At 51.8% G+C, this 17,591-nt stretch overlaps 1 protein-coding gene across 1 annotated transcript in view; it reads right to left on the reverse strand.

Annotated features, from left to right (window-relative positions):
- Positions 1 to 584: 584 nt before the first annotated feature.
- The window catches only part of FCGBP (Fc gamma binding protein), a gene marked incomplete at its 5' end in the record, with an annotated part of 36,841 nt that continues 19,834 nt past the window's right edge, over positions 585 to 17,591 (reverse strand). Inside the window, 11 exons of the mRNA XM_084860905.1 lie at positions 585 to 754; positions 876 to 1,153; positions 4,734 to 5,117; positions 8,370 to 8,569; positions 9,624 to 10,197; positions 10,454 to 11,025; positions 11,853 to 12,396; positions 12,781 to 13,397; positions 13,745 to 14,318; positions 15,312 to 15,649; positions 17,136 to 17,274. Coding sequence (XP_084717031.1) covers positions 745 to 754; positions 876 to 1,153; positions 4,734 to 5,117; positions 8,370 to 8,569; positions 9,624 to 10,197; positions 10,454 to 11,025; positions 11,853 to 12,396; positions 12,781 to 13,397; positions 13,745 to 14,318; positions 15,312 to 15,649; positions 17,136 to 17,274 — 4,230 coding nt within the window. The 3' untranslated portion in view covers positions 585 to 744. The remainder of the gene's footprint in view (positions 755 to 875; positions 1,154 to 4,733; positions 5,118 to 8,369; positions 8,570 to 9,623; positions 10,198 to 10,453; positions 11,026 to 11,852; positions 12,397 to 12,780; positions 13,398 to 13,744; positions 14,319 to 15,311; positions 15,650 to 17,135; positions 17,275 to 17,591) is intronic.

The following is a 17,591-nucleotide window of genomic DNA, read 5'->3' on the forward strand; positions in this document are numbered from 1 at the left end:
GGCTTGATCCTCATTGTGGGGTGTGCAGGAGGCAGCCAATCAATGATTCTCTGTCATCATTGATGTTTCCATCTCCCTTCCTCTCTGAAACCAATAAAAAAAAATATATTTTAAAAAGAAACGATAAAGCTAGATCTATTAATCTCTCTCTCCATTTTCTCTTGCCCAATCATTCATCTTTTTATTCATCCATTCTTCTATTACATTTCCCCATCTCCTCATTCCCTCATCCATCCCTCTCCCAATCTCCCATCTACGTTGCCTCCCATCCATCCATCCTTTCACCCACCAATAAATATTCATCATATGCCAGATTCCCCAAGCATCTGACCCTACTATGCAGGCAAGAAGTCAGGAATAAAACACATGGGTGCCCATTTGATATGGCTCAGTGGTTGAGCATCTACCTATGATCCAGGAGGTCTGGTTTGATTCTGTCAGGGCACCCAGTTGGGGGTGTGCAGGAGGCAGCTGACCAATGGATTCTCTTCATTGATATTTCTCTCTCTCTTACCCTCTCTTCTTCTCTGAAGTCAATAAAATATATATGTACTAGTATATAAAAAGACACGTGGGCATGCAGCTTAGCTTAAGATATTTATTCAATGCTCTCACAGTCAGCCTCAGCAGCTCAGCAGAGGGGGAGAGCAGGGAAGGAATACACAGTGACACAGTGCATCCTTGAATCATTGCAGTCTCCGGAGGGATCCGGTCCTGAAGTCCTCATTTCCAGTGGGTAATTGGTCAGTCATGACTGCAAGAGATAGACACTCAGCACTTCTCTTACAGACAAAGCACCCGCCCAACTGCTTCCTTCCCATGAGGACTCAGGTACCCTGGCCCCACGTAACCTGGTTTCCATGTTATATCCTCACCATGGGGAGAAGTCCTGTGCTCTCCAGTGCTCCATTGTTGTATTTCCCTGGGAGTTATGCCCATCATTGGTCTGGTCCCCGTCAAAGTTTCCACAGGCACCACACAGCACCCCAGCATGGTCACTGCCGACCATCACAGTCAGCTGCCCATTGGTGCCCAGCTGTACCCGAACCCCTGCCTTCTGATGGACTAGCATGGAGCCATCCGGATTCCGATGCACAGACACAGATGTTAACACTTCAGCTGGGAGATCTACTCGGACTCGGAGACCATTCACCTGTTTGTTTTGTTTTGGGGGGCCGGAGGAAGACACAGAAGTTAGGCTAGAGCCACAGAAGAGCTGGGATGTTACCAGGATGGAGACCCCAAGCAAGATAACAAGTTCAAAGAGCAAAAGCAAAGAAGCAGATGTGGAAATAGATGAAGACCTAAAAGGATGGAGAAAAGGATACATAAGCTACTTGGAGGTTTGGATGGACAGAGAGAAGATTAGAGAGTGGATGAATGTAGATATGGATCAACAGATCAATAGGCAAACACACAACATTCCAAAGGAGGCAGGGGCAAGGGGTTACTTTGATAGACAATCAATCAAACCCCAGTGTCATCCTGTGTACATAGTTCTAGTTTTCAAAATAAAAGGACCCTTCAGCATGTCCTGTAAGTTAGTGGCTCCCTAACAAAAGTAACTTTACCCCTTATTTTTTTCAATGCTGATATCTGAAGTCAAGCAATAACCTAGAAAGTATAATGATCATATAAGAAAATTACTGTTTCTCTATCATAGGCTGTGGACTTAGTTAACTTGGTAATCTTGAGTTTTTTCCTTTATATAACTGTTGTCTCCTTTCATTGGTGAGTTAATCCTTCTAAAGTTAGACTTCCTAGAGTACTTTGTTTGAAAGAAAGTTCTTTTTTCTAAATGTTTTAGTATCTGAATCTTCTTCTGCCAGATGATTGAAGAGAGATGTAGACAGATAGAAAAGATAGATGGACCTGAAAAGATAGATGAATGGATGGATGGATGGATGGATGGATGGATGGAAGAACAGACAGGTGGAAGAAAGGAAGGAAGAAATGGAGAGAGGATTGGAGAAAGGGAAGAAGAGAGAGAAAGATGAAAAATGGAAATAGAGGTGGGAGAAGAGATGGCTAGAAGGAGGGTGAGAAGAAGAAGGGATGGGTGCAGCGAAGGAGAACTGGAGTGGTGAAAGGAAAGTTTAACCAGGCTGCAAGCTTTAAAGTATGAGGACTGGGTCTGAGTCATCTGTGTTACCCAGCACATGGCCTGATGCAGAGGGAACCGGGCTGAATGTAGTCACAAAACCAAACTTTTCCTGGGTACCCCCTAGGTTCCAGGCCCTGATGTGGTACTGGTGACAAAGTAATGACCAAGATGGAAAGGATCCCTGCCCATCTAAGGATCATATCTAGTGATGAAAGAAGGCAGCAAACACAAAGAAATAATGGATAACTTCAGATAGTGATAAGAGCCTTGAAGGGAATAAAAGAGAGTAATAGCATTGAGAGTGGGATGAAGCATGAGAGCATCTGCAGGTATTCAGGAAAGATCTCTCTGTAGGAGCAATGCTGGGGCTCAGACCTGAAGGATGAGAAGGAGCCAACTCTTAGAGTCTCTGGGAGAAGAGCTGCAGTGGGAACAGGAGATGAGAAGGCCCGAGGTGGGAACAAGCTTGGCTTTCTACACAAATAGCATAAAGGCCAGTGTGGCCTGTTACTAGCATAATGAGGCAGGGAATGAGGCTGGAGAGGGCAGGAGTTGTTCTCTCAAGGGCTTGTAGGGCATGGAAGGGAGGTGGCTCGAGTTTGGACACCGTTCTGGGAGAGCCACTGCAGAGTTCTAAAGGGCAGAATGACCTGATCCGTTTTATAATTTTAGAACGGATCTATTGGCTGTGTCATTTCTTGAAAGAGGAGGTGTCCGTTAATCTGAATTATAATCAAGCAGATGAAAGGACTGATTGGTCAAGTACACTAAAAAGAGGACTCTCGCCTGGCCAGTGTGGCTCCATGATTGAGTGTCAACATATGAATTAGGGGGGGATCACGGTTTGATTCTTGGTCTGGGCACATGCCCAGGTTGTGGGCTCTATCCCTTGATTGCAGGAGGCAGCCAATCAATGATTCTCCTTTATCATTAATGTTTCTATCTCTCTCCCTCTCCCTTGCTCTCTGAAATCAATAAAAATATATTTAGCCCTAGCCAGTTTAGCTCAATGGATAGAGCATCAGCCTGCAGAACAAAGGGTCCCAGGTTAGATTCCAGTCAAGGGCACATACCTTGTTATAGGTTCCTCCCAGCTCAGGGCTCTTGCAGGAGGCAACCAATCGATGTGTTTCTCTCACATTGATATTTCTCTCTTTCTTTACCTCTCTCTTACACTCTCTCTAAATCAATGGAAAAATATCCTCAGTTGAGGTTTTAACAATAAATAAATAAATAAATTTTAAAGCGAGAACTCCAGTGCCCTTGCTTCTACTAGGGCTGAGTCTTGGACCATCGCCGTGCTTTGGTGGAAGGATGTAAACCATCATTGGGGGAGGAATGTGTGGAGCATGGGCTTTACCTCCCGACCGGACCTGGAAGACACCAGTGGATATCTCTGCAATCAATAAACAGGTCTTGGAAATAGAGATGGGCTCATCTGAGAACTTTAGTGCATCCTGACATCTATGTTTGTGTCATGGGCTCTATCATATGAACTATAAATGAGGAGACTAAGAGTCAGCATCAGTCCTGTTAAGCTATACAAATTCTCTCTTTCAGAAATCTAGAATTGGGGTGATGAGAACCATGGGTTTAGCAAATAAAAGGCAGTTGTAAGTGACAAGAAGTCAAGGGGCAGAATGGAGGGGGCACGTGGGCCTGGAGCGGACTCTTGATGCAAACAATGGGCCTGAGGGGTCCCTAAAAGAAAGCAGAAGGAACAAGTAGCTTGTGATTGACAGTGTCCATGGGAATTCCCACTGAGCACTGTAGTTCGAATCTATCTTGATTCTTTGTATCCACACATTTACCACCAGCACCATGTTCCCATTAAAGTGGTGAAGAGCATGGGTGCTGGTGGGTTCAAGCCTGGGTCTCCCAGGCATTCTCTGAGTGACTTGAGTAAATGACTTTACCTTTTTGGGCTCTAGCTTCCCCTGTGTATAAATGAGGATAATAATGGTTCCTGTGTCATGAGATATTGTAAGGAATCACAGAAAATGAAGATGATGTGGAAAACAGCGAGTCTAAAACATCAAGGTACAAATCCAGACAATACTGTCAGGGCACCTGGATCCAGCCTCTCCTGAGGCTCTCTCCCTGGGTTTTCTAATTATGTGGGCCAATAAATTCATTTTGCTCAAGGAAATTTGAATTTGGTTTTCCGTCATTTGCAACCAACAGTCAAAACCAACATCAAAACTAGTAAGTGGCCGAAACCAGTTTGGCTCAGTGGTAGAGCGTCGGTCTGTGGACTGAAAGGTCCCAGGTTCGATTCCGGTCAAGGGCATGTACGTTGGTTGCGGGCACATCCCCGGTAGGGGGTGTGTAAGAGGCAGCTGGTCGATGTTTCTCTCTCATCGACGTTTCTAGCTCTCTATCTCTCTCCCTTCCTCCTCTCTGTAAAATATCAATAAAATATATATTAAAAACAAAAACAAACAAACAAACAAAAAAAAACTAGTAAGTGGCCCTGGCCAGGTAGCTCAGTTGGTTAGATCAAATCCAGAGACCAAACTGTAGAGATCTAGATAAAGAAAACAGATAGTAGACAGGCAGCCAGGAATGGAGGGACACTGCAACAGGAAGACAAAGCCCAAGGGAGACATGCCCTCGTGCCAAGGCTTACCCAAATGCCCTTGTTTAGGGTCACAGTCACCAGCCCATCCTGGAAGAAGATGTGAACATGACCCACAGCTTCAACTTTGTCATGGCAAGAGTGGACATCAGCGAGCACACGGAACCAGGGGATGGTCTTCTGTATTCCTGGGCAGCGGGAAGAGAGCTCATACATGCCGGGGATGCTGACAGCACTGTGGGCTCCATCAAAGGTGGTGATATTGGTGCCCATAAAGAGGGAACAGAGGCCAGGGGGGACCCAGCAATCCCGGGTCCCAGCTTCAACCTCGCATACGCGACCCAGAGGGCAGCCAGTTGCCTGGCACGTCAGACCAGAGCTTGAGGAACAGGAACAGCGCTCACTGCAGTCTGAGCTCAGCAGGGAGGAGTTCACCTGCGCACAAAGAGGGGCCAGGTTACCGTGGTGGGGTCAATTGCAACAGTGACCACAATCCTTCAACCTTCTGGACGCATGCAGATCACTTTGCAACAATTCCCATTAAGAAATGTAGTTTATTTCCCTTTCCCCACGGATTCAGGTTGGCTTTAAGACTATGCTTTGGTTATATGGACTAGAGTTATATGAGTGAGCCTAGAGGACAACAGAAGAACCATCCAGGTGAGCCCAGCCCAAATTGCAGAACTGAGAACTAAATAAATAGCTGTTTTAAGCCACTAAGTTCTGGGGTAGTTTGTAACCCAGCAAAAGCTAACAGACACAGGCAGGGGAGGGCAGGAGACATCTCAGAGTCCTGGCACCCACAGCCCAGAACATAGGGCCCTGGAAATCCAGTTCTAGGCAACTACTTTCTCCTGTGTTTTCCCCTACCTAACCAACTGCTCTTTCTTCGTGCATTTTCAAGTTCCTCCAAATCCTTAATGCTTCCTTGCCCAAGGTTCAGCCCTTAGGTTTTTTCTTTTCTTTTTCTTTCTATCTATATTTACTATCTGGTTATCTCAACAAATAAACTGACGAACAAAATAGATCCAGAGACATAGAAACATGGAATAGACTGATGAATATCAGGTGGGGAGAGATTAACCAAAGAATTTATATGCATATGCATAATCCATGGATACAGACAATAGTGTGGTGAAGGCGTGAGAGGTGGTGGTGGAGAGAGTCCATGGGGAGAAAAGGGGGACATCTGTAATACTTTCAACAATAAAGATAATTATTTTTTTTAATCTCATGAAAACTAAAAGTAGTGTCTGCTTCTTAATTAGATCTGATCCTGGGGATGAGTGATTGTTATAAAGGACATTATGGGGACAACTGGTGAAATTAGAATTATGTCATCAGATTAATAATAGTATTGAATCAGTGTTAACTGCCTGATTTTGAATTATACTGTGGTGGTATTAAACAAAGTTCCTTATTCATAGAAAACCCATGCTAAAGCACTTAAAGGCAGAGGGGCACTGTGTCTATAACATATTCTCAATGGTTCAAAAAAGTATATATATTTATGTAGAGAGGATGGTAAAGCATAATGGCGAAAGGGCAACAGTTGAGTTCTTTGTACTATTCTTGCAAGTATTCTTTAGTTTGAAGTCTTTAAAAACAAAAGTTTGAAAACTTTAAAAGAAATGAATAAATGAAATAAAACAAATAAATACCATCTCTAAACTGATGACTCCCACATTTGTATCTCCACCCCAGATCCAGAAAACCCTTCAGCACTGGCAGTGTGGGATGGAAAAGACAGGGGCTGTGGGAGTCCAGAGGTACCGAACCCAGTCTGGGGGGCCAAGGAGGGCTTTCTATTGGCGGTGAGGCCCGAAGAAGCAGAAGTCTGGCATCTTTCTCCAGAAGTCCTGCACATCCAGACCCTCTCACCCACCTTTCTGCCGTTAGTAACACTGGGATGGATGAGAATGAATGTGGTCACCCACCTTTCTTTTATTTAAAAAACATGCTTTTGAAGAAGCAGGATTCCTAGTAGTTAGAGGGTGAGCCCAGTTCTAGTGGGTAGCCTCGGGTGACTTCTCTCTGTGCAATTTCTGCATCAGTCAAATGTCTCATATCATATTATGATTATTAAACGAATTAACATTTGTAACAAACTTGGTACAGAGTAATGAGGCAGGTAAGTAAGAAGGAAAATTCCCTGGCAAGTGAAATGAGCAAACCAAGACCAATGGTTGAACAAATGGCTGGAACAGCTGAACAATTAACAGCAAGCTAATAAATCACAAAACCCTACCACCCCTCCCTAATTGGACATGCCTAAGAACAAATGGTTTAAATCACCATACTCATGGAGTTAGATGACAAAACCCAGTTAAATCCAGACTAATTCAAGATAGAGGTAAAACTGACCAGACTCCATTATATGCCCATTTAAAAATATCAGCATACCAAATAACATACCCAGAAATCTAATGAATACTCTGTTGTGATCCTCCCCTAGCATCTCCCCTAAAATTCTTGCTCTATAGAAAATGGATAAAACCCCTCAGGACACAGAACACCAGCTAGCACATTTCTTTGGGCATGCCTGTGCTCCTTTTCTCAGGTGTGTACTTTTGCTTTCTTTGTCTTAAACTCTAAGAGTTCTGATGAGACTCGCAATCAGGAAAGCAGTGGGCAGTGGCAGGTCATCTCAGATTTGCCTCCTGATCCTGTCTCCAAGGATCTTCTTTTGCCTCACTGTCCTAGTCTTTAATAACTCACTTTCACTTTCACCTGAACTTTATCTTGAATTTTTTTTCCTGCACAAGAACCTGGAAGTCACCTGACATGCAAGAGGTCCCAAACCTTGCCAGAAGCAGTCTGGTAACAAGAGTAAGAGCTCAAAAAACAAATAATAAAAATAAATCAACTATAACAAAAATAAATTAACTTTCAACTTACATGATTAAACTGTTTTTAGCTGTACTATCTACTGCACTGTTGTAAATTTTACTGAGCAGTGGAGGGCAAGGTCCAATGCTCAGTAGGTGTCTTTCATGTGCAAATTGCACCCAATCCTCTGACACCTAAGGCTCAAGGATGATGATAAACCCCATTTTACAGATGAAAAAATGAGGCTCAGAGAGGGGACTGGAGTAGGTGAATAACAGCCATACAGCCCCCTAAAGATATCAAGTCCTAATGCCTGGAACCAGTAAATGTTACCTTATATGGGAAAAGGGTATTTGCAGATGTGATTACATTAAGGATCTTGAGATTGAGAGACTACCTTGCTAGGCCTTAAATGCAATCATGTATATCCTTCTAAGGGAGACGCAGAGAGAATTTTTATGTCACACACAGAAGAGAAGTATGACACAGAAACAAAAACTGCAGTGATGTGACCATAAACCAAGGAATGCCCGCAGCACCAAAAGCTGGGAGAGGCAAGCAGTGGATTCTCCTCTAGAATCTCTGGAGAGGGTGCTGCCCTGAGCACAGCTTGACTATGACCCAGTGATCTCATTTCCGATTCATGGCCTCCAGACTGTGGGAGGATAATTTCTCTTGTTTTAAGCTACCAAATATATGGTCATTTTGTCACCACAGCCACAGAAACTAATACAGGGATGTCACAGCTGGGAAACGTGGATGGCTCCTCTGTCCCCATCCTTGAGTAGGTCAGCACAGAAGTTCTGAGTCTTCCTCAAGCCGCACCACCCTCCCTGCCCACCTCAAGCCCCTACTCACTGGCAGGTACCGGCCCTCGTGGGAGCAGCCGCAGTGCTGGACAGGGACGCAGATGCCCTGGGAGAGCAGGAAGCGATCATCACACTCACAGCCCTCAAAGCAGCGGGAAGTGCAGCCCATGAGGCCGGAGAAGGCTGCGCAGGAGCCTTGGCAGGAATGTGTACAGATGGAGTAGTGGCTGTGGGCAGGGCACTGGAGTGCTGCAGAGAGAGAAGGCAGGGAGGGGTCACACCTGCCCACTGAGCCTGGGGACACAGGTGATGAAGACAGCTCCCGACCCTGCCCTGGAGATCACATCAGTGGGATAAATAGTGCTGGCCCAGCGTGATCAGAGCTGCATTGGGCAAGTATGGCAGAGTGGTCAGGGCGAGGATGAGGCAAAAACAGGGAGCTGTGGACTCAGGGGAAGTATTTGGGGTGGGGCTCAAGGCTCTGGCTGAGCAACTGGTGGATGGTATGGCTGCCCTGAGATGAGTACCAGGGTCGGGAAATAAGAGGATCAAGTTTGGGATGAAATGCTGATGTCATATGGAAACACAGCAGGTAGGAAGAACCTTAAGGACATCCAAGAGGAAGTGTCCAGGAGGCCACTGGACCTCTGAGGCTAGCAGTCAGGAGAGAGGCAGTGTCCATGCTCAGCACTGAAGACAAAAGGCCAGGGAGATGGATAATGGACCTGAAAGTAGGTCCTGCCCCGAGGAGAACGAAGGAGACATAGCCCTGCCATGGAGGCATGAGGGGCCACTGCCTTGTCCTAGAGAGAGGGAGGGGACACGGCCCTGCCCTGGGGATCTGAAGGAAGCAGCTACCCCTCACTGGGAGGGGGGAAGGGCGCAGGAAGAGGATCTGAGAGGTAGAGTCCTGGGGAACTGAGGGGGCTGCAGCCTTGTCCTGGGGGATGTGAGGGGATATAGTCCCATCCTGGAGTGCGGGTGAGTCGCAGACGCAGGCTTTATTGTGTGTATTAAAGACCTGCCAACCCACCCTTCCAGGTCACCACAGAAAGGGTCCCGGATGAGACCTAAGGAGAACTGCATCTGAGGTTTTGGAGAACGGGACCCTGAAGGAGTCTGAGAAGGGCCAGTCAGCGAGCTGGCCAGAGGGAAGCCAGTAGGGTGTGCTGAGGGAGAAACTAGGATGGAGGTCTTTCAACAGGGAGGGACTGCTCCTAAGATGCAGGCAGGACTGGGAGCAGATCAGGGGGCACCCTCAAGCCTGCTCTCCAGTCCTTTGGGGAGCCCTTTGGGCACTTACGGCAGAAGCTGTCTGTCCTCCAGGGCTTCACGGCCTGGCCGGCCGCCTGGCAGGCCGCTGTGTAGGCAGCCAGGCTCCGGCAGAGGAAGGTGCTGTTGCCCTTCTGGGCACACAGGTCAAACACGCACTGGCGGAAGTACTCAGAGGGGCTCACCACCCGGTGGCAGGCTGCGAAGGGGCCCTGGGGGTCGCGGAGCTGCCCGCAGGCCTTGGTGCTCTCATATGGTGCCGTCTCCTCTGCTGAGCACACAGGCCAGCCCTGGGGCCCAAAACCCTCGCCACATCCTTGGGAGGAGCCGGGTGCCCGCCATGCAGCTCCAAAGGCATCCACGCTGGGGGCCACAGTGCCACTGGGCAGAACAAAGTCATCACTCCAGTTGCCATTGAAGTTTCCACAGAGGCCACAGATCCGGCCACGGAAGGGGCTGGGGACGGATATGAGGACGTTGGCATCACCATCAAAGAGGAGCCGCAGCCCCTTGGTTGTCTGCAGAACCATGTTCCGGCCCTCAGCTGTCACCTGTACGTGGCCCACAGCCACAGGCAGGGCTACCGCCTCGCCGTCCACAGTGACCTGGGTGGAAGGATCAGGTGGGTCAGGGACTCACAGAACCACAGATAAGGCAGAATAAGGCAGTCCCCTTAGACTCCCGGGGGGAAGGGGGGTGCTGTGTCCCCCTTGGTCCCTTTGGGGTGGGGCAGTGTCCTCCTTAGACCCCTAGGGGGAACCATGTCTCCCACAAACTTCCCAGGGCCAGATCCTGTCCCCTCAAGGTCCCCAAGGCAGGGCAAGACTTTCAGATTCCCAGGGCTAGACTATGTCTACCTACCTGCAGGCCGAGAGCCAGGCCCACCACCTGGCCGGCCACGGTAACCACCAGGCGTTGGGGATCTCCAGCCGCGTTCTTTTCAAGCACAACGGCAAAGTCCTCATCTCCAGGCTGTGGGTGGCAGACTCGGGCCAAGACGTAGGAGCAGGAGCCGTGCAGATCATAGACGCGTCCATCCAGAGTGTTGTAGTGGATGCCCCCATTGACCACACAATGGCCACAGCCTTTCGGGTGACAGGCCTGGACGCCGTCCTTCACTCGGCACTCTTCGTAGGGCTGGCAGGCTGCGCCCTCCTGGCAGCTGACTTGGCCGCCCGGCCCACACTCACAGCGCCGCTCGCACTCGGGGCCTGGGTAGAAGGCCTCGCCCAGGGGGTAGTAGCGGCCCTCGTGGAGGCAGCCACACTGGCTCACAGGCACGCAGGTGTCGCCGCTGAGCACAAAGCCGGCATCGCAGACGCAGCCCTCCCGGCAGGCTGGCTCACAGCCCTCTGGCGCCGAGAGGCCAGGGCAGCTCACAGGGCACGAGTCACCACAGAGCTCGTAGTGGCTATGGGCAGGGCACTGGAAGGCTGTGGGGACAAGAGGAGAATGGTCCAGGGGGAGGTGCAGAGTGGCAGCCCCTGCCCACGTGGGTCTACCTGCATTTTTCATGAGTGCATCTGTCCAGGGGTCTGAGCAGGTGTCAGATCCAACACATCCAACTGGGAAATTCAGTGTGGGGCTCCGGGGACCAGGTCTCTCTGACCACATTGAGTGCCAACCTGACCAATTTTACCATGCATATCTAAGCAGGTCTAAACCAGCCGTGGGTATTCAGGATGAGAATCTGACTGGGGTGTGGGGCCAGATGTATGTTGGGGTGCGAATCCATGTGAATCTGTACCTATCTGCCTAGGGCTACGTCAGGGTCATGATTCCACCTGGGTGTATCTGACCCGTGTCTCTAACCAGAGTCCCCGTCTGATGTTATTGGACCAATTCCCGTGTATTTCAGTGTCTAAAACAGTGCAGGGGCATCTGACCAGGTGTAACTTTCAAGGTCTCTGTGACCAAGGGTACCTGGGAGAATCTACTTGACCAGGTGTATCTTGCTGTGTAGCTCTGATGGGGGTCAGCCAACCCACTTTATCTGCCTACGATATCTGAGTGCATGTTCCCAGAGAGTCTGCAGGACCCAGGGTTTCTGACCAGGTGTTTCAGAGTCTCTCCCACGGCAGTGTGTGATCCGGAATATTTAGTGAAATGTTTCTCTAACAGGAGCTAGCTGGCTCGGGAGAGGCAGGGTGATGTCCAAGTCCCACCTTGGAGGGGAAGGCTCTTGTCTGGGAGCCCTGTGAAGGGTGAAAGCGGGGAGACCCCTACTCTGTGGGCCACGCATGGAGGAGTGAGTACTCACGACAGAAGTCCGGCCGCCTCCAATCGCCGAGCTGGGCTCCAGCCGCCTGGCAAGCTGCCACGTAGGCGGCCACGGCCGGGCAGAGGCCGCCGGGGTGGCCCTGGGCCTGGCAGGCGTCCAGCAAGCAGGCCTGGAAGTACTGCGCGGGCGGCAGGAGGCCGTGGCAGGGCGCCAGCGGGCCGTCCGCGGCCAGGATCACGCCGCAGGCGTCGGGGCCGCTGAAGGGCTTCTGCTGCTCCGGCGTGCAGGGCGCGGGGCACGGCCCAGGCGCGCACTGCCCGCAGCCCGCGGCCCCGCCCACCTGCCAGCGCCCGGGGTCCCCGCCCACCGCCGTTAGGTCGTCGGAGGGGTCGCGGTTGTAGTTCCCGCACAGGCCGCAGAGGGCGCCCGCGTATGCCGCCGGCACGCGCAGGCGCACGTTGCTGTCCCCGTCGAAGGCCAGGGAGAGCCCGGTGGCTGCGGCCACCACCACATCGGGGCCGCTCAGGTAAGCGCGCAGGCGCGAGTCCAGCTGGAAGGGCAGCGCCACGAGCTCGCCGTCCACCTGCGGGCGTGGGGAGTGGGTGGAGGCAGTGAACGGCCAGGACTCAGATTGGAATCCTGTCTCCTACCACCTGGGTGTGTGGGGTGGGAGGGGGCGGGAAGGGGCGTGGGAACCCTGAGCACGTGACCTCCCTCCTTTTAATAATAGCAACAACGGTAATACTCTTTGGTCACGGTGTCACTGGCTCTTCATACTACCCTCTGAAGCAGATTCTTTTCTTAGAGGAATAAACGAAAGCTCAGAGGTGGGGAAGCCACTGCTCCAGGCCATCTGGCTGGAGGCCTGTACTCTGAACCTGTGCATGGTAATAAGGGCAATGGCAGACCATTAACCCCCAGGCAACCTCAGGGTTGGCATGTCCTGTCTGATCCACACACCCCTTACCTGCAGCTGCCGGGGCCAGCGGGCGCTGAGGGTCAGGTTGTGGTTGTAGATGTGCAGGGTGACGCTGCGGGTGTAGCTGACGGCCTGGCTGCCCCGGTGCTCATTGGCAACAGTGACGGAGAAGTTCTCGACCCCAGAGGGTGGTGCGTGGCAGGGTGCACTCAATAGGTACTCACAGGTACCTTGGAAGTCGAATTGGTGCCCGTCCAGGGTGATGTAATGGGGGTCACCCCAGGCCTGACATTGAGCCGTACTAACGGGACGGCAGCCATACTGGCCTGAGGGCAGCAGGGCACACTCTTCACCGAGCCCACACCTGGCAGGCTTGCAGATCAGCGAGCCACCCCCAGGTCCGCACTGGCACCTCTGGGAGCAGGTGGTACCAGCCCAAAACTCACTGCCTGCCTCGTGGTAAGTGTTGTTGGCCCAGCAGCCGCAGCCCCCATCCAGAGGAACACAGCGGTCTGCGCTCAACACAAAGCCCGCATCACACTGGCAGCCCTCAGCGCAGGGGCCCTCACATGGGGCTGGGATGGTGTGGGGCGCAGGGGCCGGGCAGCTGGCAGGGCATGGTGGGCCACAGAGCTCATAGTGGCTGTTGTTAGGGCAGGAGATCTCTGCAGGTGGATTAAGGAGACAGGGGAGAAAGAAAGAGAATGGTATTAGAAGGTGGGATCTGAAGATAGGGTGAGAGGAGACTGAGATAGAGACACCGAGGGACAGACAGAGAGATAGAGAGACAGAGAAAGAGACACACTCAGAGAGAGAAGCAGACATCCAGAGACAGGAGAGAGAATGAGCAATAGAGACGGAGAGACAATCATAGGAAGGTGCAGGAAAAGCACCAAGTGACAAAAACGAAGAGGAAGAAACAAAAAGACCCAGGGGGTCTGGAGTGAAACCAAACCAGCCCCGCAGAGACAGGACCCGCACCCCCAAGTGCCCTGTTCACCCCAGCACTCACCACAGCCGGCCTGTGCCCTCCAGTCCTTGATGACAACGCCAGCAGCCTGGCAGGCAGCGGCATAGGTAGCCAGAGCCTTACACAGTATGTCATGGGCTCCACCGCCCAGGCAGACATCCAGAACACAGCCCTTGAAGAAGCTCTCAGGTGCCACGTGGGCATGGCAGGCAGCAAAGGGGCCTCCTGCGCCAGGGGCCAAAGGTCCACAGAAACCAGGGCCCCTATACTCCTCCTGCTGGTCCTCAGGGCACGTTGGGCAGGACCCCTGACATTCATCCCAGCACAGGGGGTCCCAGCTTGGAGCTCTCCAGCTTCCGCCCCAGACGGGGATGGAAGGAGCCAGTGTGCGGTTGGGGAAGACTTGGTCATTGTTGGGGTTGCGGTCCATGTTCCCACAGAGCCCGCACACGGCACCATGATAGCTGCTGGGCAGCGTCACCTCCACTCGCCAGTTCCAGTCATAGCTGACCCGCAGCCCGAAGTCGGTTGCCAGCATGGCTTTCGATGGGCCCTGAGTCACCGAGAGCCGCCCACCAGCCACAGAGACAGGCAGCGCTGTCAGCACACCGTTCACCTGGGGGGAGGGGGACCGGGAGGGAAAGAGAGGTCACTTGGGGTGTAGAGGCCCAGCCTGGCCTCTGCCTCCCTCGCTGGGCCTGCATGGCTGGAGCGTGCCAAGGCCTTCTCACAACTGATGCTCCATAGTCATTTGACAGACGTGGACATCTGCTGTAGCTCAGGTCCTGGGGAATGAAACTGCCTCTGCATCTTTTTCTGGATCTCTCCTGATTGCCATCTCCCTCCCTTCCTCTCCCTATTGTCTCTCTCCATCTAGATCAATCTCTCTTTCTGGATTTCTCTGAGTGAGTGTGTATGTACTCTCTCTGGATCATTTTCTGGGTCTCTCACCCACTTGCTCCCTCCCTCCTGATTCCCTGGGCACCTCTGTGTGTCTGGGCATCTCTTCCATTCACCACCATTTGTTGAGTGCCTACCCTGCTCCACACCTCACTCCCAACCACCACTACCCTCTTCCCTGTGTCCTCTCCCTGCTCTCCCCCACCCCCCACCCCGTGAGCTGCCGTTAATCTCCATCTTCATTACCCTGGGCAGAAAGGGTGACCCATTTCTCTCGAGTTCCCACATTGGCGTCTCTAGGCCTCTCATTTGTTCCCTCACAAACATTCACGGTGGCTTCCTGGGGTCAGACCCTCATCTGAGCACTTGATGCGTACCCCTCACTGTGGGGCCGGGCCTGCTATGATCCCCATTCCTAAGATGAGGAAACTGAGACCCACCAAGTAATCACTTGCCCAATATCACACAGCTCCTATGGAGAGCCTGGATGCAAAGCCAGGATGGGGAAATGCTGAAGTCCTACATCAGAGCCCTTTGCAAAGGGGTGAGCTCACTGGATTCCCAACAGAGAACTAATGTTGCTGCTGTAATTCTTGCTTTGCTTCCATTTTGTTTCAGGCCTAGGTGAAGAGAGCACTGAGCTCCTAACTGGTGGGGAGGACCCCTCCTGCCCAACTGGGAGCTCGGGGGACCCTCCCGTGGGACTTACCCGGACTTTGCCAACTTCGCCTTTGTGAATGGAGATGTTGATGTTGAGGGTAGTCACAGTGACGGTCCTCGCATAAGACACAGCAGGGTTGCCCCGATTCTCATTCTTGGTGGTGATCGTGAAGGGTGTCAGGCCCTGGGAGTTGACCCCTGGGCAGCTGGTTGTCGCCAGAACATAGTTACAGGTGCCCTGGAAGTCAAAGTTCCAGCCGTCGAAGGAGTGGTAGTGGGGGTCGCCCCACAGCCAGCACGTGGCCTCATAGTTGGGCACGCACACACCATGGCCATCCTTCTCCTGGCACGTCTCCTGTGGCCGGCACGTCACTCCGTGGCACAGTTCTGGGGGCAGGGGAGAGAGGGCCTTGAGGGGCTGCCTGGCACGAGGGTGCTCCCCAACATCTACTCCCATCTGTGCAGGATACTGACTCTGGGGGCCAGGGGCCGGGGGCCTGGGGCATGCGGCACACCCGCTCAGCAGTGAGCATTTTCCTGCTCACCAGCTCCGGCCATCCAGTGGGCTACAGCCACACCTTCCAATGAGACCTGCCTCTCCGCCCTGGGGTGGGGGTCCTCTCCCCATGTCCTCCCTTCCTCGGGAGCTCTGCTTCAGCCTCAGGGGCAGGGGCTGTCTCTGCTTTGTGTTCCTTAGTGTCCATCCTCATTACAAATAAAGAATTCTTTCTATCCCACTTTCCCTGTTCAAGCTGCTGTGTGGTTTCTGTCCCCTGATTAGATTTTGACAATATACCCCTCATCCCTAGGAGTCCCTGTTATCCTGCCCAACAGCACTGAGGTCTCAGTCTGTTCTGGAGGTTCCATCTCCTTACCCTCAGAAATAAGGCAATTATTCTCTGCCTTGACCCTAAGAAACCAGTCCTGGGAGTGACTTTGTGTCTTAGATTTAATCCTCCACTCAATGGAGCCCTGTATCCAAGACTCAAGCCTTGGTGGGGTCTCTGCTTGAGACCTTAGGACTCTGTCCCTGTCCCCATGGGCCAGTCTCTCAAACCCCTTGGGGATGGTGTCTGAAGCCTCGAGACTACTCCCACATATCGGCAGTCAGCAAACTGTGACACCACCAGCTGCCTGTTTTTTGTAAATAATGTTTTATTGGAGCCACACGTCCTATTACAGAGTCTGTGGCTAATTTCATGCCATGATGGCAGAGTTGAGCTGTGACTGAAACCGTATGGCCTGCGAGTTTAAATATTTACCAGCTGGACCTTTATTTTATTTCTTTAAAGTCTTATTTTTTTAAATTTCTCACCCAAGGATGTTTTTAAAATTGATTTTAGATAGAGGATGGAAAGACAGAGAGAGGGAGGGAAGGAGAGAGAGAGAGAGAGAGAGAGAGAGAGAGAGAGAGAGAGAGAGAGAGAGGGAAAGAGAGAGAGAGAAAGAGAAAGAGAGAGAGAGAAACATCAAAGTGTGAGAGAAACATCAATCAGTTGCCTCCTGTAAGTGCCTTGACTGGCGATCGAATCCATAACCTTTTTGGTGTGTGGGACTATGTTCAACCAACTGGCCAGGAACCATATGACCCTTTAGAGAAAACGTTTGCCTGTCCCTCCCTTATGCTGAGGGTCTCTGACATCTGCCCAGCTCTGAGGGCCCCCACAGCCTGGTCTCCACCATGAGGGTCCTTGCCTCCCAGCCTGGGGGGCCTCTGCCTGTGGCCCTGGGAATCCCAGCCCAGGGGTCCCAGGTCTGAGACCTCAGTCCCTAGTCCTCTGTGCCTGCCACCATAAAGACCAGGTCACCCACCCTCAGCTCGAGTCGCTGTGCTCTGACCCAAGTCACAATGGCCCCAGCCCTCGCCCATCACCTTTCACACAGCTCAGGCTGCCTGCCACAGACTGGCACACGTGCCCCACTTCGCAGCTGTAGTTCTGGCACACCAGGCCTTTCCCAGCATGGCACACACACTGCTGCCGGCAGCTGTCGATGAGGACCCTCTGCCCTGGCTGTGGGGAAGAGAGCACAGCCGTCAGGGCTGGATCTGTGCCCTCTGACTCCAGCATCTCTGGTGATCTGGGCACAGAGGGATCCGGAGGACAGGAAAGGGACATCTTTCACCAGGGTGGTCCCTAGTGTGGGAAACTAAGGCACTGCCAGGATTTGGGGTTCAATTCATTCATTCACTCACTTTCATTCATTTACTCTTTTGTTTGTTACAAAATAGCTACTAAAATGCCTGCTGTCTAGGATAGACGTGTACCACAGTGATGGTAACAGAGTGACAGCAGCAAAGGCTCCGGGGCAGACTGCCCGAGTCTGAAGC

Source organism: Pipistrellus hanaki, assembly GCF_964339955.1.
Source record: "Pipistrellus hanaki genome assembly, chromosome: 15".
Taxonomy (NCBI): Eukaryota; Metazoa; Chordata; class Mammalia; order Chiroptera; family Vespertilionidae; genus Pipistrellus; species Pipistrellus hanaki.